The sequence below is a fragment of the Anomaloglossus baeobatrachus genome, chromosome 3 (assembly GCF_048569485.1).
Source record: "Anomaloglossus baeobatrachus isolate aAnoBae1 chromosome 3, aAnoBae1.hap1, whole genome shotgun sequence".
In the NCBI taxonomy this organism is placed as follows: Eukaryota; Metazoa; Chordata; class Amphibia; order Anura; family Aromobatidae; genus Anomaloglossus; species Anomaloglossus baeobatrachus.
In genome coordinates this window covers 197937749-197964931 of record NC_134355.1, presented here as the reverse complement: position 1 = coordinate 197964931, position 27183 = coordinate 197937749, and the positions used below count along the sequence as shown (strand labels likewise).

Below are 27183 nucleotides of genomic sequence, written 5' to 3'. Positions count from 1 at the left end.
AGTCATGTGATCGGGAGTGAGGGGAACTAGACTGGGAGCCGGCTTCTGACAGCTGCAGACGCTGGTAACCAAGGTAAACATCGGCCTTGGATACCCGATATTTATCTTGGTTACGAGTGTCTGCAGCTGCTAGGAGCAGGGCTGCCTGCACGCGTAACCAACGTAAACATCGGGTAACTAAAAGAAGTGGTTACGCGATATTTACCTTGGTTACGAGTGTCCGCAGCTCTCAGGTAGGGGAGAGAGGAAGGGGAGGAAGGGGGAAAGACAGAGAGAGAGAGAGGGTGAGGGAGGGAGTAGAGAGATGGACAGATCACGCGAGACTGGTTCTGGGCATGCTCAGTACTTTCTGGGCATGCTCAGTACAAAAGCAGGATCCTGTCTATCAGCACGCCAGCGTTCACCTGCGTTTGCGTGCGTTATAGTCAGGATCCAGCAATTTGCAGTATTTGGACGGAGCTCAAAAACGCTACAAGTAGCGTTTTTGAAACATGTTAAAAAACTGCAAGTCACTGGATCCTCACTATAACGCAGGCAAACGCAGGTGAACGGATGTTAACGCGAGTCCATTGCAAATGCATTGAAATGAAAACGCATTTGCACTGGATCCGCTTGTCCGCTAAAAAAAGTTTTCAACGGATGTTAAAAAGACGTAGTGTGAAACCAGCCTTACAAGGGCTGAAAGAAACTTCTATCCCTATTCTGTATAGCGCTGTGTAGAGCGTACACAGCAGTATCTGCGACAGGAGCTGCGTGAGAGTTGACTGACACCCAGAGGCAGAAGGCAGATAATGCCGTGCTGGAACAAAATGTCCGTTTTTATAATGCAGGGACATGTGACATGGACATCCTATCACACATGCCGTTGCTTCTCTGGCTAAAAGTCCACTTAGCTGTGTGTGTGTCTGGGATTGGCTGACATGCTGGCCCGCCCCACTACACGCGCGCTTAGGGAAGGAAGAACAGGAAAAAAAAAAATGGCGATCGCCATTATCCCAGCAGCAGTGATCTGAATGCGCTGTTCCCGCACACTATACGCTGAAATTTCATAATAGTGTGAGTAACAGAGGGACTTACACTATTAGGCTATGTTCACACACTGCGTTTTTTACCTGCGTTTTGGGTCCGTTTTGGGTCCGTTTTTGCTGCAGAAATTTCTTGAGAAATTCTTGTAACCTTTCTGCAGACATTCCCCAGCAAAACCTATGGCAAAAAAAATTAGCTGTGCACACACTGCGTTTTTTTCTTAAGAAAATTCTTTCAGTAGATTTTCTTAAGAAAAAGAATGAGCATGTCACTTCTTTTCTGCAGCTAACTGCGTTTTTTGCCATAGATAATTGGCACAATAACGCAGGGAGCAACCAGCGGTAAAAACGGACCTAAAACGGACCTAAAACGGACCTAAAACGGACCTAAAACGGACCTAAAACGCAGGTGCGTTTTTGGTGCGTTTTTTAACACAGGTGCACTCTTAAGAAATTTCTTAAGAAATTTCTTAAGAAAAATCATTTTTCTAGTGTGAACATAGCCTTACAGCGGAAAGCCAGCTAGTAATTAGCTTGGCTTTTTTCTGCTAGAACTGTTCTCGAACGTAACTAGAACTATTGAGCTTTTAGCAAAAAGCTTGAGTTCTAGTTCGATCTAGAACAGCCCCCAAAATCACTCGAACCGCGAACTGGAGAACCACGAACCGCGCTCAACTCTACTTACCTGCCTTGATAGAAGACAACGATGTCACTTTCTCCGTCCGGTGCACAGGAGCGCGATCGATCCAGGTACAGGAAGGAAGAGGTGGGCGGGGCCTGCACGAGCTCTGGTCATGTGACAGCCGGAGCTAGTGCAGGCCCGCCCACCTTCTCCAGCACAGTGCACCAGACGCTGACAGTGACCAGGCCGCTGGAAAGCGAGGTGCTGCATGATGGAGGTAAGTAATATGAACGCCCCGATCACTGCAGCACTTGTTCTGCATTGAGGATGCAGTGCCGAAGCCATGGTACTGTATCCTCAATGCAGAATGCCCGCACCATATACGCAGGACATTCCGCTGTACATCCGCAGCATGGAAACAGACAGAAGTTGTGCTGCGGATTTCTGGGAGCACCTGCGGAATGTCCTGCGGATATAACCGCAGGACACTGTCCCCGTGGGCACATAGCGTTAAGGTGCTTACCAAACATTAGGTATATTCACTGAGGCGTCTAGTTTCCAAAATGAGGTTACTTGTTGGGAAGCTCTGTTTAAGAAAATTAGGAGCTTTCCAAACGCAGCATGGCGTCAGCTAACTATTCCAGACAATTTTGCACTCTAAAATTCAAATGACGCTCCTTTATTTCCGAGCCCTGCAAACAGTAGATGTCCACCATATATTGGGTATTAATGTACTCAATAGAATTAGCACAATAAATTGTACAATGCATTTACTCATTAACCTTGGGAAAATGCAAAATTTGGGGTTTAAGTACCGTATTTTTCTGACCATAAAGGCCCCGTCACACTAGGCAACATCGCTAGCAACATCGCTGCTAACGAACAACTTTTGTGACGTTGCTAGCGATGTTGCTGTGTGTGACATCCAGCAACAACCTGGCCCCTGCTGTGAGGTCGTTGGTTGTTGCTGAATGTCCTGGGCCATTTTTTAGTTGTTGCTGTCCCGCTGTGAAGCACAGATCGCTGTGTGTGACAGCGAGACAGCAACAACTAAATGTGCAGGCAGGAGGAGCCGGCTTCTGCGGAGGCTGGTAACCAATGTAAACATCGGGTAACCAAGAAGCCCTGTCCTTGGTTACCCGATATTTACCTTTGATACCAGCCTCAGCCGCTCTCACTGTCAGTGCCGGCTCCTGCTCTGTGCACATGTAGCTGCAGGACACATCGGGTTAATTAACCCGATGTGTGCTGTAGCCAGGAGAGCAAGGAGCCAGCGCTAAGCAGTGTGAGCTGCTCCCTGCTCTGTGCACATGTAGCTGCAGCACACATCAGGTAATTAACCCGATGTGTGCTGTACTAGGAGAGCAAGGAGCCAGCGCTCAGTGTGCGCTGCTCCCTGCTCTCTGCACGTGTGGCTGGTCACTGGTTGCTGGTGAGCTCACCAGCAACTCGTGTAGTGACGCTCCAGCGATCCCTGCCAGGTCAGGTTGCTGGTGGGATCGCTGGAGCGTCGCAGTGTGACATCTCACCAGCAACCTCCTAGCAACTTACCAGCGATCCCTATCGTTGTTGGGATCGCTGGTAAGTTGCTTAGTGTGACTGGACCTTAAGACGCACTTTTTTTTCCCCTCAAATGTTGGGAGAAAGTGGGGGGTGCGTCTTATGGGCTGACTGTTGCTGCGGGGAATGAGGGTGTTGCGGTGAAGCGGGTCATCTGGGGCACGAGCAGGCTGTAGCAGTCTGCCGTGACCACGTGAGCCCGCTTATTTAATATGCACGCCCATCCTCCCACCCATCTCTCAGCGCAGAACACGGCGCTGACAGGTGGGTGGGGTGATGGGCAGGGATAAAAAGTCGCTCCGCATGATCACCCATGGCAACTGCAGCCTGGAGTTATCATGTGCGGCTGTATTCACTGCCCCCTGCGCATCATCATCAGTGCGGGGGGCAGTGAATCAGTACACATTACTCACCGTTCCCCCTTCAGCATCGCGATCTCCTAGACTAGCGGCGCGCACAGTGATGACGTCATCGCTGTGCGCACGTGTCCACACGCAGCTGCCGGTACAGACACCGGAGGACGTCGCAATGCTACAGGGGAACTGGGACGGCTCCACTCAGCGGCGCTGCCGCTGACATAGACTGTAAGAGGAGCGGTGCTGCAGGGAGTGAGGTGAGGTGAGTCTGAACGTTTATATTTTTTTTTTTTTTTTCTTCTCCACAGGATGCGGCCGTACACCAGGATGAGGGCATATAGCAGGATAGGGGAGTATATGAGCAGCATGGGGAGTATATAGCAGGATAGGGGTATTTCTTTTTCGCTCCTAATTGGGAGACCCAGACAATTGGGTGTATAGCTACTGCCTCCGGAGGCCGCACAAAGTACTACACTTAAAAGTGTAAGGCCCCTCCCCTTCTGGCTATACACCCCCCCGTGGGAGCACGGGTCCCTCAGTTTTTGCTTTGTGCGAAGGAGGTCAGACACGCACGCATAGCTCCACTGTTTAGTCAGCAGCAGCTGCTGACTATGTCGGATGGAAGAAAAGAGGGCCCATACAGGGCCCCCAGCATGCTCCCTTCTCACCCCACTTTCTGTCGGTGGTGCTTGTTAAGGTTGAGGTACCCATTGCGGGTACGGAGGCTGGAGCCCACATGCTGATTCCTTCCCCATCCCCATTAGGGTTCTGGGCGAAGTGGGATTTTACCGGTCTCCAGGCACTGAGACCGTGCTCCATCCGCAGCCCCTGGAGAAGCCGCTGGATATGGAGCTGAGTATCGTCAGGGACATGGCCCTGCTCCCTCAAGGTACTCTGTGTCCCCGTACATACGCGCGCACACCGCAGCATTGCTGGGTGTGTTAGTGCGCCGGGGACAACAGCGCTGCTGCGCTTGTGCCATTTCCTCACTTCAGCTTAGCTGAGTGGGTAGACTCAGGGAGAACGGTCGCGCCGGCCGCTGGGACTGCGACGCGGCTGGGACTTGTGGTGCGCCGGGGACTTCCGCGCTGACCGTGCATATATCACGGCCGCGCTTATTACTACAATCCCCGGCTTTTGCGGCCTAGTTCGTTCGTTCCCGCCTCCGCACCTGCCAGTCAGGAGGAGGGCGGGACGCTGTACAGAGCATCAGCGCTGAGGGCTGGAGTCTTTTTTACATACTCCAGCCCTCACACCAGGCACAGTAGGACGCAGTTTCCCGCACTTTGTTTGTGGCACGCCCACGGTCCGCCCCTCTTCACAGAACGCCGGCAGCCATTCCAGCCTGCACGCTGAGCTGCAGAGGGGAGACCCAGACACGGGATTCTACGGCCTCATACCCGCTGTTCAGCGGGCGGTAAGCAGCCTCAAGGGCTCACCCCCACTTGTGCCGTTTGTATACTGAGTATTTTGTGTTTGCAAATACTTTGTACTGTACGGTCGCTGGTGATTCTCGGCTATATACCCTCCTAGATTACAAGGAGGCAACAGCATGTCGTCCGCAAAACGCAAGGGTGCCAAGGCACAGACATTATATGCTGCCTGTACCGCATGTGGGGCTGCTCTACCGGCAGGTTCCACTGACCCCCATTGTGTGCAGTGCTCGGCCCCTGTGGCAATTGCTCAGCCGGGGCCGCTGCTAGAGGTGACCCAGGGAGAACCACCTGTAAATGCTGTCCAGGTGACAGGGACGGAGTTTGCAGCTTTTGCTGACAGATTGTCTATGACTATGTCTAAAATTCTTGAAACATTGCAGTCTAGACCAGTAACTCAGACCATGGGCACTGTTGGTACATTGCCCCCTGGTCCCCCTCAGCTGGAACACTTCCAAGCTCCGGGGATGTCACATGCACCCCAGGGTGACGATTCTGACTCGGACGACAGTCCCAGACAACCTAAGCGGGCTCGTTATGAGGGGCCCTCAACTTCGTCTCACTGGTCAGGATCCCAGCGGGACGAATCTATGGGTGATGAGGCGGATGTAACTGATCAAGATTCTGATCCTGGGACCGCTCTCAATCTGGATACTCCGGATGGTGACGCCATAGTGAATGATCTTATAGCGTCCATCAATAGGATGTTAGATATTTCTCCGCCAGCTCCTCCTGCGGAGGAGGCAGCTTCACAGCAGGAGAAATTCCATTTCAGATATCCCAAGCGTAAATTAAGCACTTTTCTGGACCACTCTGACTTTAGAGATGCAATCCAGAAACACCACGCTTATCCTGAGAAGCGGTTTTCTAAACGGCTTAAAGATACACGCTATCCTTTTCCCCCTGACGTGGTCAAGGGTTGGACCCAGTGTCCCAAGGTGGACCCTCCAATCTCCAGGCTTGCAGCTAGATCTTTAGTTGCAGTAGTAGATGGAGCGGCACTTAAAGATGCCACTGACAGGCAGATGGAGCTCTGGCTGAAATCCATCTATGAAGCTATTGGAGCGTCGTTGGCGCCAGCTTTCGCAGCCGTATGGGCACTCCAAGCTATTTCAGCTGGGCTTATACAAGTCGACTCGGTCACACGTACATCTGCCCCGCAGGTGGCACCATTGACCTCTCAAATGTCTGCATTCGCGTCTTACGCGATTAATGCTGTCCTGGACTCTACGAGCCGTACGGCGGTGGCGTCAGCCAACTCCGTGGTTTTGCGCAGAGCCCTGTGGTTGAGAGAATGGAAGGCAGATTCTGCTTCCAAGAAGTGCTTAACCAGTTTGCCTTTTTCTCGTGACCGATTGTTTGGGGAGCGTTTGGATGAAATCATTAAACACTCCAAGGGTAAGGACTCATCCTTACCTCAACACAGACAAAACAAGCCCCAACAAAGGAGGGGTCAGTCTGGTTTTCGGTCTTTTCGAGGCTCAGGCAGGTCCCAATTCTCCTCGTCCAAAAGGACTCAAAAGGATCAGAGAGGCTCAGATTCTTGGCGGACTCAGTCACGCCCAAAAAAAAAAAAAAAAAAGACAGCAGGAAGAACCGTTACCAAGACGGCTTCCTCATGACTTTCAGCCTCCTCTCTCCGCATCCTCGGTCGGTGGCAGGCTCTCCCGCTTTGGCGACATTTGGCTGTCACAGGTCAAAGACCGTTGGGTGAGGGACATTCTGTCTCACGGGTACAGGATAGAGTTCAGCTCTCGTCCTCCAACTCGTTTCTTCAGAACTTCCCCACCGCCCGACCGAGCCGATGCTCTGCTGCAGGCGGTGGCCGCTCTAAAGGCGGAAGGAGTGGTGACTTCCGTTCCTATTCAGGAACAAGGTCACGGTTTTTACTCCAATCTGTTTGTGGTGCCAAAGAAGGACGGGTCATTTCGGCCCGTCCTGGATCTAAAGTTGCTCAACAAACACGTAAAAACCAGGAGGTTCCGGATGGAATCTCTACGCTCCGTCATAGCCTCAATGTCTCAAGGAGATTTCTTAGCATCAATAGACATCAAAGATGCTTATCTTCACGTGCCGATTGCGCCAGAGCATCAGCGTTTTCTACGCTTCGTTATAGAAAGCGAACACCTGCAGTTCGTAGCGTTACCTTTCGGGCTGGCAACAGACCCTCGGGTCTTCACCAAGGTCATGGCAGCAGTAGTAGCTGTCCTGCACTCGCAGGGTCACTCCGTGATCCCGTATTTGGACGATCTACTTATAAAGGCACCCTCTCAAGAGGCATGCCAACACAGTCTGAACGTGGCACTGAAGACTCTCCAGAGTTTCGGGTGGATTATCAACTTTTCAAAGTCAAATCTAACCCCGACCCAATCACTAACATATCTTGGCATGGAGTTTCATACTCTCTCAGCGATAGTGAAGCTTCCACTGGACAAGCAGTGCTCTCTGCAGACAGGGGTGCAATCTCTCCTGCAGAACCAGTCCCACTCCTTGAGGCGCCTCATGCATTTCCTAGGGAAGATGGTGGCAGCAATGGAAGCAGTCCCTTTCGCGCAGTTTCATCTGCGCCCTCTACAATGGGACATTCTCCGCCAATGGGACGGGAAGTCGACGTCCCTCGACAGGGATGTCTCCCTCTCTCAGGCAGCCAAGGACTCTCTCCGATGGTGGCTTCTTCCCACCTCATTGTCAAAAGGAAAGTCGTTCCTACCCCCATCCTGGGCGGTGGTCACGACAGATGCGAGCCTATCAGGGTGGGGAGCAGTGTTTCTTCACCACAGGGCTCAGGGTACGTGGACTCAGAGAGAGTCCACCCTTCAGATCAATGTTCTGGAAATCAGAGCAGTCTATCTTGCTCTGCGAGCCTTCCAACAGTGGCTGGAGGGCAAGCAGATCCGGATTCAGTCGGACAATTCCACAGCGGTGGCGTACATCAACCACCAAGGGGGAACACGCAGTCGACAAGCCTTTCAAGAAGTCCGGCGGATTCTGACGTGGGTGGAAAACACAGCATCCACCATATCCGCAGTTCACATCCCAGGCGTGGAAAACTGGGAAGCAGACTTTCTCAGTCGCCAGGGCATGGACGCAGGGGAATGGTCCCTTCACCCGGACGTGTTTCAGGAGATCTGTCGCCGCTGGAGGATGCCGGACTGCGACCTGATGGCGTCACGACACAACAACAAGGTCCCGGTTTTCATGGCACGGTCTCACGATCACCGAGCTCTGGCGGCAGACGCCTTAGTTCAGGATTGGTCGCAGTTCCGACTACCTTATGTGTTCCCACCTCTGGCATTGTTGCCCAGAGTGCTCCGCAAAATCAGGTCCGACTGCCGTTGCGCCATTCTCGTCGCTCCAGACTGGCCAAGGAGTTCGTGGTACCCGGATCTGTGGCATCTCACGGTAGGACAACCGTGGGCGCTACCAGGCCGTCCAGACTTGCTGTCTCAAGGGCCGTTTTTCCATCTGAATTCTGCGGCCCTGAACCTGACTGTGTGGCCATTGAGTCCTGGATCCTAGGGACCTCAGGTTTATCTCATGATGTTGTTGCCACCATGAGACAGGCTAGGAAACCATCCTCCGCCAAGATCTACCACAGAACGTGGAAGATATTCTTATCTTGGTGCTCTGCTCAGGGAGTTTCTCCCTGGCCATTTGCATTGCCTATTTTTCTTTCCTTCCTGCAGTCTGGGTTGGGAAAAGGTTTGTCGCTTAGCTCCCTTAAAGGACAAGTCTCTGCGCTATCCGTATTCTTTCAGAAGCGCCTGGCGCGACTTCCTAAGGTACGCACGTTCCTGCAAGGGGTTTGTCATATCGTTCCCCCTTACAAGCGGCCATTGGAACCCTGGGATCTGAACAAGGTTCTAATTGCTCTCCAGAAGCCACCTTTCGAGCCTATGAAGGAGATTTCCTTTTCTCGGCTTTCACAGAAAGTGGCTTTTCTGGTGGCGGTCACGTCTCTTCGGAGAGTGTCAGAGCTGGCGGCGTTATCTTGCAAATCTCCCTTCCTGGTGTTTCACCAAGACAAGGTAGTACTGCGTCCAATTCCAGAGTTTCTTCCCAAGGTGGTATCTTCCTTTCATCTCAATCAGGATATCACTTTACCATCTTTGTGTCCGCACACAGTTCACCAATTTGAAAAGGGTTTGCATCTGTTGGACCTGGTGAGAGCACTCAGGATCTACATTTCCCGCACGGCGCCTCTGCGCCGTTCGGATGCACTCTTTATCCTGGTCGCTGGTCAGCATAAAGGGTCGCAAGCTTCCAAATCCACCCTTGCGCGGTGGATCAAGGAACCAATTCTTCACGCCTACCGTTCTGCTGGGCTTCCGACTCCTTCTGGACTGAAGGCCCATTCTACCAGAGCCGTGGGTGCGTCCTGGGCATTACGGCATCAGGCTACGGCTCAGCAGGTGTGCCAGGCGGCTACCTGGTCGAGTCTGCACACTTTTACCAAGCATTATCAGGTGCATACCTACGCTTCGGCGGATGCCAGCCTAGGTAGACAAGTCCTGCAGGCGGCGGTGGCCCACCTGTAAGAAAGGGCTGCCTGACAGCCCGATCACGAGGTATTCTTTTACCCACCCAGGGACTGCTTTTGGACGTCCCAATTGTCTGGGTCTCCCAATTAGGAGCGAAAAAGAAGGGAATTTTGTTTACTTACCGTAAATTCCTTTTCTTCTAGCTCCAATTGGGAGACCCAGCACCCGCCCTGTTTTTTCTTAGGGTATTTGTTTTTCGGGTGCACATGTTGTTCATGTTGATAAGTTACGTTCTCCGATATTGTTTATCGGATTGAATTTGTTTTTGAAACAGTTATTGGCTTTCCTCCTTCTTGCTTTTGCACTAAAACTGAGGGACCCGTGCTCCCACGGGGGGGTGTATAGCCAGAAGGGGAGGGGCCTTACACTTTTAAGTGTAGTACTTTGTGCGGCCTCCGGAGGCAGTAGCTATACACCCAATTGTCTGGGTCTCCCAATTGGAGCTAGGAGAAAAGGAATTTACGGTAAGTAAACCAAATTCCCTTCATTATGAGCACCATGGAGAGTATATGAGCAGGCTGGGGAGTATATGAGCAGGACATTACCCCATAACAGTGTCAGCAGCAGATCCTCGCCCCATAAGTGTGTCATGACCACATTTTTTGCTTAAAATTTTATTTTCACATTTTCCTCCTGTAAAACCAGGGTGCGTCTTATGGTCCGGTTAGTCTTATAGTCCGAAAAATTCGGTAAAACTTGTGTGGAAAGTGAAACTTTCATTTTTTTTTTTTTTTACTTCCACATTGCTTTATAGCTGTAAAACACTTAAAGGGTTACTAAACTTCTTGGATATGGTTTTGAGCTCTGAGGGGCGCGGTTTTTAGAATGGTGTTACGTTTGGGTATTTTCTGCCACCTGGGCCTCAAATATGTGGTCCCTTTAAAGAAAAAAATGGTTTTGTACATTTTGCTGGAAAAGAGATTACTGCTAACTTTGAAACTTTCCAAATTCCTAACAAGTGTTTCTGAAATTGTGCTGATGTAAAGTAGACATGTGGGAAATGTTAATGATTCTGTGAACATTTATTAAAAGTTGCTTTTACTCTATATAGAAAAACATAAAGGAAACGCTCACCATTCAGAAGGTTTGCCTGTATACACCCTTTTATAGTGAAGTCCTCGGGATCCAAGGCAGCCAATTGCACAGTATATCAATTTGCAAAAAGAATATCCACTGGAAGAATAAAAACTGGCTTTTAATGATTCATTAAAAAATCCATTACATTGGCATCTTCAACACTGACATATTCGGTTGTTATACGTGAGAACTATGCGTTTCGGCAGAAATGCCTTCCTCCGGTCTGCGGGTTTATTAACGAACATCTGTATCTGTGAAACAGTCAAATTCAGGGAATTTTACAGATTGAGCCTTTTGTAGTGTTCAGTTCATTGTAGTACCAATGATACTGAGCCCAGCTTGTGCTTCTGGAGACACACACCCCATAAATTCCAGTTAGGTAGGGACAAATTTAGGGTCAGTAGGGGTTTAAGAGAGCCTCTTCTTCTCTTCCTTTCCCCTTGTCTTATTTCCATTCTCAATTGTCACCATCCATAGGTTTGTTGATAAATTCTGGTAATTAGAATTTCACTGTAAACGTTCCCACATTGAATGTTTAACATGCAACTCTACTAGTGCACATTAATGTTTAGAGACTACAACAAAACTGTTAGTCTTCTCCTTGAGGGATGTAGACACTGCGCACGTATGGATTCTGCAGGGTTTTATCACTGCATGTGCGTTTCAAAACGCTGCCGAAAAGCTGCGTTTTGGATGTATTTTGAGTGCAGAATGGATGCAGAATTCATATGTTCTGGATGCTTGCTCTGCCATTGACAGTGGGAAAAGCATCCAAAACGCACAAAAGAAGTGACACATTGCTTTTTAGCACGCAGCGTTTCGGCCACAAATTTCAGCATGCAAATCACTGCATTCTAAAACGCAACGTGCCCATGGAATTTGCACAAGTTACATAGACTTTGCTGCAGTGCAAAGTGCTGCGTAAACGCATGCAAAACGCACATGTGCGCACATAGCCATAGATCTGTGACTGTATCTTCTACCCCTCCCAGTATTTAGCTTACAAGCATAATAGTAATACCCCTGTAATTTCAATAACCTCAATGAGTAGCCTATACTATGTAGATTAACCCCTTCACGACCGCGGGCAGTAAAGTTACATCCTATTTTTACGTAACTTTACTGCCTAAAGTTCATTTGATTGCCTTGGCCATAGCAACGGCTTTCAAATGATGTCCCCTGCTGTTTTTTTACAGCAGGAGAGCTTTGCTTGACCCCAGGGGGGTGGGGGGGTGGCGATGCCAGTGAAATCCTGTGAGATCCTTCTGAGCTGGAGCTCAAACATGGCGCCCCCCACCCTCTGCAGCACTGATTGGAGTGATTGCGCGTCATAGCACGATCGCTCACTTTCAGCGTGCAGTGGGGCGGTTTGATCTGGAGGTGACCGTCCTCCCCAGACTTGTGTTAGTCTGGCAGCCCTCCCACAGCATGTCTGCTGCGTGAACCGGCTGGTACTTGTAGTACCATGCCGACGCCGCTGCTGTCTGATCGCCGATCATGCCCTTTCGCGCTCCTCTGCGATCTGCCCTAAACCCCCCCCCACGATTTCTATTTTTGCTCCCTTGCTTCTGCCTCTGCATCTCCGGTCTCCATCCCAAACTCTACATCTGCTATTCCTCCGACGTACCCTACCTGCTGTCTCAAAGATCTTCACTGGTCCGATCACATTTTCCTCCATCGCTGGGTCCTTCCTGGGTCTTCACAAATGAGCTGTCCAACTTCCTGCCTGCTGCTGCTGTCATAAGCTGTCCACTTGCTGCCTTCTATTCCTCCTGCAGTTCCTCTGGTCAGTGATCCTCCTGCAAATCCTCTGGGTCCTGCGAGTATAATTTTTTTTTATTTTTTTTTTTTCTGTATCCCCTCTCTGTTCTTACACCTCATCCGTCCGTGCGTCCTGCCAAGTGCTGATCAGTGATGCAGATAACGTATCTGCATCCATGGTAAATTTTCGGCGGGACTTTTTTTTTTTTTTTTTTTGTTCCCCTGTATCCCCAGTCACTTTTTCTATCTCATCCATCCTTGCGTCTTGCAGCGGCCAATCACTGCATGGCATCTGTGCATTTGAAAACTCAAATGGTGCTTCTTCTCTTCCAAGCCCTGCCGTGCACCCAAACAATTGATTTCCACCACATATGAGGCATCTGCGTACTCAGGAGAAATTGCATAATACTTTTTATGGTGTTTTTTTTTCCTGATACCCTTGTGAAAAAAAGCTACCTGGTTCAAGTAACAGTATATATTTTATATAATATATATTTCCACAGCTTAACATTATCAACTTCTGTGAAGCCCCCGGGGGTTCAAAGAGCTCACATAACATGTAGATACATTTATTGAGGGGTTTAGTTTCCAAAATGGAGTCACTTGTGGGGGAGCTTCATTGTTTAGGCACCTCAAGGGGTCTCCAAACCAGACATGGCATTCGCTAATGAGTCCAGCTAATTTTGAGCTCAAAAATTTGAATGGCGCCCCTTCCCTTCAGAGCCCTGCTGTGCGCCCAAGCAATTGATTTTTACCACATATGGGGTATCCGTCGTACTCAGGAAAAATGCACGATTAATTGTATGGTGTACAGTGGAACCTTGCTTAACGAGAACAATCCGTTCTGGGAATGTGCTTGTTAATCAAGTTACTCGTTCAGCAGAGCAAGATTTCCCATAGGAAATCATTGCAATGCTGACAATTTGTTCCACAATGTGTTAAATGTCCCATCCTGGTCCCCTATTCTATCATTCCACACATGCATAAACACCCACACACCTACACACCCACCCACCTACACACCCACCCACCTACACACCCACCCACCTACACACCCACCTACACACCCACCTATACACACCTATACATATATTATATGCTCACCTTACCTTCCGTTCCATCGCCGGTCTCCTGGGACTTGCTGTTCTCCTGTGCGGGCCGTGTATCAGGTAACCATAGCGACGAGGGCGGAACTTTCTCCCAGAGCGCTGACGTCAAAGGCAGAGCCGCTTGCCTCTGATTGGCCAGCGCGCTGCCTTTGACAAGCGGTGACAGGAACGAGGAAATTCCAGCTTCGTTGCTATGGATGCCGATGCCTGGAGTGGAGCGGTGCGGTGCACTACAGGACCCAGGAGGTCGGCGATGAAGCGGAAGGTACACATATTATATGCTCACCTTCCCTTCCGTTCCACCGCCGGCCTCATGGTACTTGTAGTTCGCCGTGATGTACCCAGGAACTACAAGAACCATGAGGCCGGCGGTGGAACGGAAGGTAAGGTGAGCGTAATACTGTATGTATGTGTGTGCGTGCGTGTGTGTTTGTGTGTTTGTGCGTACATGTGTGTGTTTGTGTGGACTGAAAATGCGGGTTAGAGCGCGGTGGATGGACGGAAACGGAAGTGTCTGAGGTGAGGATTTTGCTCATTCAGCAAAGCTTTCTCGTAAAGCGGGTTACAAATTTACAGAAAGCTTTGCTTGTTAAGCGAAATTCTCGTTAAGTGGGTTACTCGTTAAGCGAGGTACCACTGTATTTGTTCCTGGTACCCTTGTGGGGGGAAAAAAAGCTACCTGGTTGAAGCAACAGTTTTGTGGTAATGTTGGTTGGTGTTTTTTTTTTTTTTTTTTTTTTTTTTTCTCTTTTCACGGCTCTACGTTATAAAACTTCTGTGAAGCCACCAGGGGTTCAAAGTGATCACCAAACATGTAAAAAAATTATTTGAGGGGTCTAGTTTCCAAAATGGGGTCACTTCTGGGGGAGCTCCATTGTTTAGGCACCTCAGGCGGTCTTCAAACACGACCTGGCGCTAATGAGTGCAGCTAATTTTGTGTTCAAAAATTCAAATGGCGCTCCTTCCCTTCTGTGCTCTGCCTTGATCCCAAACAATTGTTTTTTTTTTTTTTTTTATACCACATATGGGGTATCTGTGTACTCAGGAGAAATTGCGCAATAAATTGTATGGTGCATTTTCTCTTTTCTCCCTTATGAAAATGCAAAATTTTATAGCTAACGTAACATTTTTGTGTTAAAGTAAAATTTTCATGTTTTCCCTCCACATTGCTTTGGTTCCTGTGAAGCACCCGAAGGGTTAATAAACTTCTTGGATGTGATTTTAGCATGGGATCACTTTTGGGTACTTTTTTTGTCACCTCAGCCTCTCAAAGTCACTTAAAATGTGATGTGGTCCCTAAAAAAAAAAAAAAAAAAAAAAAAAAAAAAAAAAAAAGATTTTGAAAAATGAGAAATTGCTGATAAACTTTGAATTCTTCTAACTTCCTAACGATAAAAAAAATTTTGTTTTGAAAATTGCGCTGGTGTAAAGTAGACATGTGGGAAATTGTATTTAGTAACTATTTTGTGTGACATAATTCTCGGATTTATGGGCAGAAAACGTCAAAGTTTGAAAATTGCAAAATTTTCACAAAATTTCTGAAATTGTCACAAACGCAAAAAATATCGGCCTAAATTTACCATGATCATGAAGTACAATTTGTCAGAAAAAAAGTCAGAATCGCTGGGATCCGTTGAAGCGTTCCATAGTTATAACTTGTCAAAGTGACACTGGTCAGAATTGCAAAAAATGGCCCGGTTATTAGGGTGTTTTAGTGGCCGGGGGTGAAGGGGTTAATTAGTTGATGCCAGGACACCCAATACACTGTAAAACGGATTTAGGCTTGGTTGCCTAGACAAGAGTGACACCGTAAGGATTAATTAGATGGCGCTGCATTTGCATATCCGCACCAATTCCTTGCATGTCAGCAGCAGAGTATATACCAGAGGTCACACTTGACACTAACGCCAGAAAGTGAAGTCTGTTCCAAGCGCTTGTCCTTTTGCGTTCCATGAATGAATCCTCTCCCCAAAAAAGCGGGGACTGGGGTAAGGTGCACAGTGCGGTGCGTCTACCCTTAAACCCCCCCCCCCCCCCTTGGCCTCTCCCTCTAGGTCACTTCCTCTAATAGAGGCTTTTTAAAGGCACAGGCATCAACTTTCTTCAGGTATCCCCCATTTGTATGCTGCTGTTGCTGCAAATATTATATAGGCCTAATGGCTATATTTAACCCTTGTTCCCCTGAGGAGTAATAAACAAACTGGTTGGGAGCCTCATCTCTTCGATTGGTTTGTAAGGAGGGTAATGTGTGGCTCTGTTTATAGACCCCCTCACCCTTTGAGTCATCGGGTCCAGTTTAACCCTTGGGACATCTGTGAAGTACCACGACACATGGTGAGATTGTTCCTTTTTTTTCTAAACTATTTGCACTGGCAGTCCTTTCACCAGATAAATTTCCATACACTGTGTGCAGAATTATTAGGCAAATGAGTATTTTGATCACATGATACTTTTTATACATGTTGAAGCTGTATAGGCTTGAGAGCCAACTACCAATTAAGTAAATCAGGTGACGTGCATCTCTGTATTGAGGAGGTGTGTGGTGTAATGACATCAACACCCTATATAAGGTGTGCTTAATTATTAGGCAACTTCCTTTCCTTTGGCAAAATGGGTCAGAAGAGAGATTTGACGGGCTCTGAAGAGTCGAAAATTGTGAGATTGAAGACAAAAAAGCAGAATGCACAGCTATACAATTTATCAAAGTGATTTTTGTGAGGGTGCTAGCCCCAAAAAGACATGATTAAGAGGAAAAGTATGGACCAAAAAAGCACTCAGCTCACAGAGAATGCATAAAAATACAAATTTTATTTATTTTTTTTTTTTTTTTACTAAAACATTAAAACCAAAAAAACCCCATATCTAGTATAAATCATGGATATATGACATAATCATATCCAACAATCCTCAAAAATACACACAAGTGCAATATTTATATACTATCCAAGTAGACAAGGATTAAACCATGCAATTTATTTCAAATATCCATTTCATATGTGCCATATGGGCCTTATTTGTCCAGAAACAAGAGTAGCAATTAGTATCCACAGGTCAAATTGAGTGGTATAGCATACAACTCTAGCTAAGTCCCAAACAGTTCAAGAATCACTAAAGCAAAACCATATACAGAGTATTAGAGACCCCACCAAAGGAATTACCTGGGAGGAGAGAGACCATAAGGAAACTGTCATATATGGACAGCTATACTGGATGCATAATGATGACCCATATGTAATGGTGGAAAAAGATCACCTAACCCTACGCGTGTCGCTCTAAAAGCTTCATCAGGGGAAGAAGGTATACTGGACGATGTAAATTAACATATAAATAGACTTGGAATCAAAGAATTAAACAATATCTGTGTGTATTACAATCCTCTGGATCTACGGCGTCAGGAAGTGATCAGTGCGCATGCGCAGGTAAGCACCATCTACTGCCCAGGCGCACTAGTACGCAACTTATGTATCAGTGGTATTCACAGAGAGTTTACTTAAACCTGTGATATTGAGACCATAGGAAATTCATAGCAGAGCACACGGTGGCGCTATAATCACATCAACCAATACATAGCCCTCTATACATGTATCCTCATACGTAACTTAACTGGTAGTGAAATTCACAAAGCTTTTACTCAAATTTTCCCCATTTGAACATGGTATATACGCCTAATAGACTTAAGCCCGCTTTACACCCTGCACTGTACCTTACAATGTGTCGGCGGGGTCACGTCGTAAGTGACGCACATCCGGCATCATAAGGTACATTGCAGTGTGTAACAGCTACGTGCGATTGAACGGTAAAATGTTCATCGCACGCACGTCGTTCAATTCCTCATGAATTGAACGTCAGATTGTTCATCGTACCCGGGGTAGTACACATCGCAGTGTGTGACACCTCGGGAACAATGAACAGATCTTACCTGCGGATCCCGGCCGGTAATGCGGAAGGAAAGAGGTGGGCGGGATGTTTTACGTCCCGCTCAGCTCCGCCTCTCCGCTTCTATTGGCCAGCTGCCGCATGACGTCGCTGTGATGCCGAACGTCCCTCCCACTCCAGGAAGTGGACGTTCGCCGCCCACATCGAGGTCGTATTGATGGGTAAGTACGTGTGACGGGGGGTTACTCGTATGTGCGGCACATTCAACAAATTGAACGTGCCGCACATACGATGGGGGTGGTTACGATCGCATACGACATCGTATGCTGGATCGTAAGGTGTAAAGCAGGCTTTTGATTAATGTTGATTGCAATGTCAACATTTCGTTTCTAATTATTATGGGAAGAAGACTCATATTAGACATGTATAACATATAATATAAAACAAATATTTCTTTCTGCAGTATATGGACTCAAATGGGAAAATGGATGATTTGATATCTCGTGATGAAGTATCCAAAACAAGAGATCTATATTTATCAGATAGAATGACCAGAACAACAATTTAGTGGAATCTCTTCAGATAAATTCCCCCCCCCCCTCTTGTGTCTCTGGATTAATCTAATCTTTTGAATATACTTTAGGCTTGGGGATGTACCCGTTAGAAGACTGAACCATATAGGTTGTACTTTAGGGATATTTTAACCTTATAACCAGGGATATATTGTCAATTTCAATATATTTTTGAATTTATTTGATATTTTGGAATGTACCTGGGAGAAGATATACTCTAGGGTTGTTGTAACATTATAACCAGGGACATACTGTCCATTAAATATTTAAATGTCTGTGGTTCTATACTTTGGTTATCCTTGTACATAACTAATTTGTAAGACCGGTTTTGTGACTTATATATGACATACTTTGGGGATAATGATTCATTACAATTCGGATTCCAAAATGCTCCTATGGGTATTGTTGCATCTTTTATGGATAGTCAAATACACGCAGGAACAGGTTTTCCCTATGTGGGATCTAGAGAAATAACTATTTGAATTCATTCAAAATGTTCCTCATAAGTCATTGTATGATAGCTAAAGTGTATTTGGAGTCAAAACTAGTTATGTTATGACATGGGCAGGTTCTTCAGATTATTCAAACTGACTATTAATCGCTAAGCAAGGTTATAATCTCCCTAAAATGAAACTATTTTTCTCTATCGTTTCATTGGGGGACATAGGACCATGGGTTATGCTGCTGTCACTAGGAGGCTGACGCTAAGTAGACAGAAAAAGTTAGCTCCTCCCCAGCAGTATACACCCCGAGCCGGAGGCGGACTCAAATCAGTTTTTGCTTAGTGTCGTAGGAGGCTGATGTGGGCCGTCTCGCCCCCCCCCCCCTCAGCCATTTGATTTTTGCGTTTTTTTCCTTTTTTTCAGCGCCGCTCGTCGCTCTCATACCGGTCTTCTCGTTTTCTGTAGGTATTCTCTTCATCACTCATCCCCTGCAGCCCTGTGGGTACCACTCCCCAGGGTCGCAGGGGCTTGAGACTTCGGGCCCTCTCCCCCGTCCATCCCCGTGGTACCACTCCCGGGTTTGCGCGTGTGGGCAGAACCTCGTGGCCACCCCTGATTCGCCTTGCGGTATCGCGCCAAAGGGCGTACAGGGGCATACAGCAGGGACTGGACCTCCGCAGCGCATTTGGAATCCGATTGGGCCCGCATCGCTGCCTTCTCCTGCGGGGGGGGGGGGCTCATTTCCCCCCTCCTGATGTCCACTTCCCTGCCTCTTCACGCTGCTCCCCCGGAGCCCGCAGTCTTCCAGGACGGGTGTGCTGCACACAGGCAGGGGCAGAGCGCCCTGCCTCCATCGCTGGGCCCGGCGCCGCCGAGATCAGGTAGGACCGACCTCTCCTACCTTCTTCTCCGGGCGGCTGCAAAATGGAGGCCCCGGTCTTGGCCTAGACGCCCTGCGCCCCAGCCACGTCCCAGCAGTCGGCGGCGCGCACCGGCACACGCGCATAGCTCCCTGTCGGCGCACCGGACATCGCTGCTGCGCCTCCACTGCTCGCAGGTGGGACCGCTTGTCTCTACCTTCCCGCGCTCTGGCAGCTCCAAAATTTAGGCCCCGGCTGCGGCCTTGTCTCCAGCGTCTCAGGCCCGCCCTCCGCTGCAGCGCTATTGGCCGCCGGCCGTTCCGTCTCCGCCCTCCGCTCAGCCCCAGGCATCACAGTGGGGGGCGGTGGATGTGTTTTCCCGCTCTCCTCAGCCCGCTTCCAACCTCCTTCAGCGTCCACCTTCCCTGTGTGTAAAAAAAAAAAAAAAGGAAAGGAAAATGACTCCCGGTATGCGGATTGCTGAGGCTGCAGCAACAGTTATTACAGTGAAAACAAGCCCTCAAAAGAGCCACAATCATACAGGGATAGTGTTTTTATCTCTTCACTCTCTCTAATCTCGGCAGTGCACAGCCCTAGCGTGGATGATTGGACGGCCGATTTTCTCGGCAGGGAAGGCCTCGCTTCAGGCAAATGGTTCCTCATCAGGGAAGTCACCAGCCAGATCTCCGGCGAAGGAAGCCTCCAGTCGGGAACCTATTGGCCTCCCGATTCAACTTTCAAGTCAACGGTTCATCGAGTGGTGCCCCCTCCTTTGACCTAAATGTCGACGCCCTCGCCCTGTCGTGAAGCTGTTCAGGCTCCCGTGCATCTTCCCACGGCTTCCCATGAGCTCGAAGGTTCTCAAGAAGACCAAGGCAGAAGGAATCCCAGTCATTCTGGTAGCTCCAGAGTGGCCCAGGTGAGCATAGTTCACAGAACTCACTCGGCTCCTCGCAGATGCCCCGTGGCGTCTTCCAGACCGTCCAGATCTTCCGTGTTGGGGCCCTGTCTTCCACCAGGACTCAGAAGTCCTAGTTTTGACGGCCTTACTACTGGATCCCGAGTACTAGCTCAGACAGGCTTGTCGACAAGGATACAGACAATGATGAAGGCCGGGAAGCCAGTTTCCTCGAGGATCTATTACCACACGTGGAGAGTTACTCCCGTGGTGTGAAGAGCACATCTTCTCTTCTCCTCTCTTTCTCCCTTCCTTCATTGCTGGCTTTTTTGCAGTCAGATCTGGATGCGGGTCTCTCACGCGTCCCTTTTAAGAGCCAGGTGGCGGCTCTGTCAATTCGGTTTCAGAGACCTCTCGCTTATCGTCCTCCGTTCAAGACCTTCACTCAGAGGCGCCCATCTAGCTCGGCGGTATCGTCGTCCACTAGAAACGTGGGACCTTAATCTAGTGATGGGCTCGCCTCAAGGTACCCTGTTGGATCCTTTCCGAGTTTCTTCCTGTTCTCACCTGTTTTGGTAGGTGGGCTCCTCGTTGCCATCACTTTTTACAAAGGGCGACAGGGCGGGCAGCCCTTTTTTCGGGTCCTCCACCAGGACAACGGGGGTGCTCCGGCCAGAGCCCTCTTTCTGTCCAAAGCAGCTCGCCGTTCCATCCAGATGAGGAGATTGGGTTTCGGCAGTCGGTCCTAGTCCTTCTCTCAGCCTGAAAGGGGCCTAGTTCACTCTGGAACTGGTACGAGCCTTCAGTCCTTTGTCTTCAGGACCGCTCCTTTCGGTTACGCCGACAGTTAGTTCATCCTTCCACCCAGTCCCAAGAGGCGCATGCCGGCGTCCAAGGCCAGGATTGCCACATAGATCCGTTCCGCCATATTTGAGGCCCATCGCATGAAGGACGGATCTTCGCCGCACTCTACCGTGCAATAGGAACCTCTTGGACTTCAGACGTCGACCGGCCAAGTCCGCGGGCCCGCCACCTGGTCTAGTCTGCATACCTTTGCTAGGTTATACCATGTTCACACCCAAGCATCGGCAGAGGCCAGTCTTGGCGTAAGATTTTGCGGGCGGCAGTAGCACACCGGTAACTAGGTAGGTCCTTGTAGGTCTGGGTCAAGCCCGACAGGGGGAAACAGTTTTCCTTCCTATCTCCGGTGCTTGTTCTCTTCCCACCCAGGGACTGCTTTTGGACGTCCCATGGTCCTGTGTCCCCCAATGAAACGATAGAAGGATTTTTGTGTACTCACCGTAAAATCTTTCTCTGAGTCTTCATTGGGGGACACAGCACCCACCCTGCTTGTGTTTTGTTACATATCTGCCTATTGCCTCAGTGATCCATATTCCCAGGCCACTTGTCGCACGGCTAATTGGTTATAATTTTTACCTTGTCTTATCTATGGTTGTTTTGGTTCTCCTCCTACTGCTTGTGCACTAAACTGATTTGAGTCCGCCTCCGGCTCGGGCTGTATACTGCTGGGGAGGAGCTAACTTTTTCTGTCTACTTAGTGTCAGCCTCCTAGTGACAGCTGCATAACCCATGGTCCTGTGTCCCCCAATGAAGACTCAGAGAGAGATATTTTACGGTGAGTACACAAAAATCCTTCTATTCCTCAAAAAATATGGCAATGTAATGGTCATTCATATATTTGTTCTATATTATGTTGTACATGTCTAATGAGTCGTCTTCCCATATTAATAATTAGAAACGAAATGTTGACATTGCAATAATCATTGGGTTAATCTATTAGGCGTATATATGATGTTTAAACGAGGCAAATTTGAGTAAAAGCTTTGTTAATCTCACTACCAGTTAAGTTACGTATGAGGATACATGTATAGAGGGCTATGTATTGGTTGATGTGATTATAGCGCCATCGTGTGCTCTGCTAGGAATTTCCTATGATCTCAATATCACAGGTTTAAGTAAACTGTCTGTGAATACCACTGATACATAAGTTGCGTACTAGCGCGCCTGCGCAGTGGATGGCGCTTTCCTGCGCATGCGCACTGATCACTTCCTGACGCCGTGAATCCGGAGGATTGTAATACACAACGGTATTGTTTAATTCTAGGATTCTAAGTCTATTTATATGTTAATTGACACCGTCCAGTACACCACCTTCCCCTAATGAAGCTCCTTTAGAGTGACACGCGTAGGGTTAGGTGTTCTTTTTCCACCATTACATATGGATCATTATGTGTCCAGTATAGATGTCCATATATGACTGTTTCCTCCCAGGTAATTCCTTTGGTGGGGTCTCTAATACTCTGTATATGGTTTTGCTTTAGTGATTCTTGAACTGTTTGGGACTTTGCTAGAGTTGTATGCTATACCACTCACTTTGACCTGTAGATACTATTTGCTACTATTTTGTTTCTGGACAAATAAGGCCTACAGTGCCTACAAGTAGTATTCAACCCCCTGCAGATTTAGCAGGTTTACACATTCGGAATTAACTTGGCATTGTGACATTTGGACTGTAGATCAGCCTGGAAGTGTGAAATGCACTGCAGCAAAAAAGAATGTTATTTCTTTTTTTTTTTTTTTTTTTTAAATTGTGAAAAGTTTATTCAGAGGGTCATTTATTATTCAACCCCTCAAACCACCAGAATTCTGTTTGGTTCCCCTAAATTATTAAGAAGTATTTCAGGCACAAAGAACAATGAGCTTCACATGTTTGGATTAATTATCTCTTTTGCCAGCCTTTTCTGACTAATTAAGACCCTCCCCAAACTTGTGAACAGCACTAATACTTGGTCAACATGGGAAAGACAAAGGAGCATTCCAAGGCCATCAGAGACAAGATCGTGGAGGGTCACAAGGCTGGCAAGGGGTACAAAACCCTTTCCAAAGAGTTGGGCCTACCTGTCTACACTGTTGGGAGCATCATCCGGAAGTGGAAGGCTTATGGAACTACTGTTAGCCTTCCACGGCCTGGACAGCCTTTGAAAGTTTCCTCCCGTGCCGAGGCCAGGCTTGTCCGAAGAGTCAAGGCTAACCCAAGGACAACAAGGAAGGAGCTCCGGGAAGATCTCATGGCAGTGGGGACATTGGCTTCAGTCAATACCATAAGTAACGTACTCCACCGCAATGGTCTCCGTTCCAGACGAGCCCGTAAGGTACCTTTACTTTCAAAGCGTCATGTCAAGGCTCGTCTACAGTTTGCTCATGATCACTTGGAGGACTCTGAGACAGACTGGTTCAAGGTTCTCTGGTCTGATGAGACCAAGATCGAGATCTTTGGTGCCAACCACACACGTGACGTTTGGAGACTGGATGGCACTGCATACGACCCCAAGAATACCATCCCTACAGTCAAGCATGGTGGTGGCAGCATCATGCTGTGGGGCTGTTTCTTAGCCAAGGGGCCTGGCCATGTGGTCCGCATCCATGGGAAGATGGATAGCACGGCCTACCTGGAGATTTTGGCCAAGAACCTCCGCTCCTCCATCAAGGATCTTAAGATGGGTCGTCATTTCATCTTCCAACAAGACAACGACCCAAAGCACACAGCCAAGAAAACCAAGGCCTGGTTCAAGAGGGAAAAATTGAAAACTTGTGGAAGGAGCTCAAGATTAAAGTCCACATGAGACACCCAAAGAACCTAGATAACTTGGAGAAGATCTGCATGGAGGAGTGGGCCAAGATAACTCCAGAGACCTGTGCCGGCCTGATCAGGTCTTATAAAAGACGATTAATAGCTGTAATTGCAAACAAGGGTTATTCCACAAAATATTAAACCTAGGGGTTGAATAATAATTGACCCACACTTTTATGTTGAAAATTTATTAAAATTTAACTGAGCAACATAACTTGTTGGTTTATAAGATTTATGCATCTGTTAATAAATCCTGCTCTTGTTTGAAGTTTGCAGGCTCTAACTTATTTGCATCTTATCAAACCTGCTAAATCTGCAGGGGGTTGAATACTACTTGTAGGCACTGTATATGGTACATATGAAATGGATATTTGAAATAAATTGCATGGTTTAATCCTTGTCTACTTGGATAGGATATAAATATTGCACTTGTGTGTATTTGAGGATTGTTGGTGTTTTTTCTGGTTTTAATGTTTTAGTAAAAAATCAATAAAATTTTGTATTTTTATGCATTCTCTGTGAGCTGAGTGCTTTCTTGGTCCATACTTTTTCTCTTCCTCTTAATCAAAATTGTGAGATGTCTTGCAGAGGGATGCAGCAGTCTTGAAATTGACAAACTTTTGAAGCGTGATCACCAAACAATCAAGCGTTTCATGGCAAATAGCCAACAGGGTCTCAAGAACCGTGTTGGGCAAAAAAGGTGCAAAATAACTGCCTATGAATTGAGGAAAATAAAGTGTGAAGCTGCCAAGATACCATTTGCTACCAGTTTGACCATATTTCAGAGCTGTAACGTTACTGGAGTATCAAAAAGCACAAGGTGTGCCATACTCGGGGACATGGCCAAGGTAAGAGAGGCTTAAAAATGACCACCTTTGAACAAGAAACATAAGATAAAATGTCAAGACTGGGCCAAGAAATATCTTAAGACTGATTTTTCAAAGGTTTTATGGACTGATGTAATGAGACTGGCTCTTGATGGGCCAGATGCATGGGCCAGAGGCTGGATCAGTAAAGGGCAGAGAGCTCCACTCCGACTCAGACACCAGCAAGGTGGAGCTGGGGTACTGGTATGGGCTGGTATCACCAAAGATGAACTTGTGGGACCTTTTCAGGTTGAGGATTGAGTTAAACTCAACTCCCAGACCTACTGCCAGTTTTTGGAAGACAACTTCTTCAAGCAGTGGTACAGGAAGAAGTCGGTATCGTTCAAGGAAAACATTTTTTTCATGCAGGACAATGCTCCATCACATGCATCCAACTACTCCACAGTGTGGCTGGCCAGTAAAGGTTTAAAAGATGAAAAAATAATGACTTGGCCCTCTTGTTTACCTGATCTGAACCTCATAGAGAGCATGTGGTCCCTCATAAAATGTGAGATCTACAGGGAGTGAAAACAGCACACATCTCAGAACAATGTCTGGAGGCTGTGGTGGCTGCTGCACGCAATGTTGATCGTGAACTGATCAAGCAACTGACAGAATCTATGGCTGGTGGCTGCTGAGTGTCATCATAAAGAAAGGTGGCTATATTGGTCACTAATTTTTTTGGGTTTTGTTTTTGCATGTCAGAAATGTTTATTTTCACCAGGTAAACCAATATAACTGCACAAAATGTAGAAATAAACACGTGATATGGCAATATATTTGGTTTTTATTAAGTTTCCTAATAATTCTGCACAGTAATAGTTACCTGCACAAACTGATATCCTCCTAAGCGAGTCAAATCTAAAAAAAAAACAAAACACCAACTTCCAAAAATATTAAGCTTTGATATTTGAGTCTTTTGGGTTGATTGAGAACATAGTTGTTGATCCATAATTAAAAACAAATTCTCTAAAATACAACTTGCCTAATACACTGTGTGCCGAATTATCTGAGTTGTATGCGGTACCTCTGGGGTGTGGATTTACATTTTCTTCTAGGTAATGATGCTTAATAGCTCTAATTTGAGCAGTGTATGTAGTTTTTCATGTATGTTTGTATGCTTTTATATAAAAATCAGGCCTTTTTTTTTTTTTTTTTTAAAGTTATGGCTTTTTTTTTCAACAGGGGTTAGCAAAATCTAAAACAATTTGCTAGTACTATTCATTCTGAGTATTTAGGGGATTGCCATACAATGAGTTACTAAGCCTTATAGAAGGGGACAAATCCCTTTAATGTAAGATTTATTAAAGTTTTTTTTCTTTTTCCTTAGGTGCTAAAGTTCGAGGAGAGATCTATGAAGCTTTTGAAAACATATACCCCATCCTTAAAGGCTTTAGAAAGACGACATAACAGCTTCTACAATTTTAACTATTTGTATGTGGTTTTTAATATTGAAGTCTTTGTACCTAGCTTGACATACCGTTATAAAAGATGGACTCTAGTTACATATGGTGTTCCTCTGACCTCAATATGTTCCTGCTACTGTTTCACATTTTAATTGCCAAATGGTTAACAGAATGCAGATTTTGTGAGTTTTTCATAATTTAAGGAATACCTAATGTATTTAATTTGATCACAATGTATAATTTTCAGAAAGTATTTTCAGTACTTTTTTTTTTTCTTTCATATTTTAGCAGGAGCTCAGCTTTGTAAATAACAAATGTACTGCATAATATTGTCCCCTCCCTATGAATGTTTCTTGGTACTGTTAGTCTGCAGTATTTCATTGTTAATTTTAATGTCATTCTTTTAATTCGGTAAAGCCTGTTTAAGCTATGTATTTCAATAGCTCCAATGCAGTTTTTATTCTTGTGCCAGAAACATTCCTAAGTTTCAGTGTTTAGCTGGATATAATAAAACCGGACTATTCTCTGAATTTTTTCACATTTATTGGCATGTATTTTGTGTGATTCTTTTGTAAACCAAAGTAAGCATGTATTGCATCCTGTGTGGTAATGGATAAAAATGGGAATAGCTGTCGTAGGTACATAAGATCTTAAAGGGAACCTGTCATCAGAAATTTAGCTTTAAACATAAGTTTCCCCTTCTGCAGCTCCTGGGCTGCATTCTAGCAAGGTTCCTATAGTTTTTGTGCCCCCTTTGAAATCAAATTAAATACTTTATAAAGTTTTGTACCTTTTTTGTCTGCAATTCTTGTAAATTATCCATGGGGGCGGGCTCTCTGGTGTCCGTTGCTGTCCCTCTTGCAGATTGACTCCGTCCCCCAATGCTCCATTTCATATCTCAGGACGCCGCCCACTGCGCCCGAGGTCTGTGCACGTGAGGACCGCTGGTGACGTGGTCGCAGGCACGAGATTATGGGCGACGCTGTGATGTGATTGCATTGCAAGTGCCCGCCCATAATCTCGTGCCCGCCCTTTGCCCTCTGCCTCCAGTGTCCTGCGCAAGCGCTGGCCAGATGACCCGACGTCACCTCCTTCCCATCTTACCCTGCAGCAGGAAATAGATGGG

At 47.1% G+C, this 27183-nt stretch overlaps 1 protein-coding gene across 1 annotated transcript in view; it reads left to right on the top strand.

The window, feature by feature from the left end:
• The window catches only part of TBP (TATA-box binding protein), a 117743-nt gene extending 91142 nt beyond the window's left edge, over positions 1–26601 (top strand). The window contains exon 8 of the mRNA XM_075338192.1: positions 25982–26601. Coding sequence (XP_075194307.1) covers positions 25982–26061 — 80 coding nt within the window. The 3' untranslated portion in view covers positions 26062–26601. The remainder of the gene's footprint in view (positions 1–25981) is intronic.
• Positions 26602–27183: the final 582 nt, after the last annotated feature.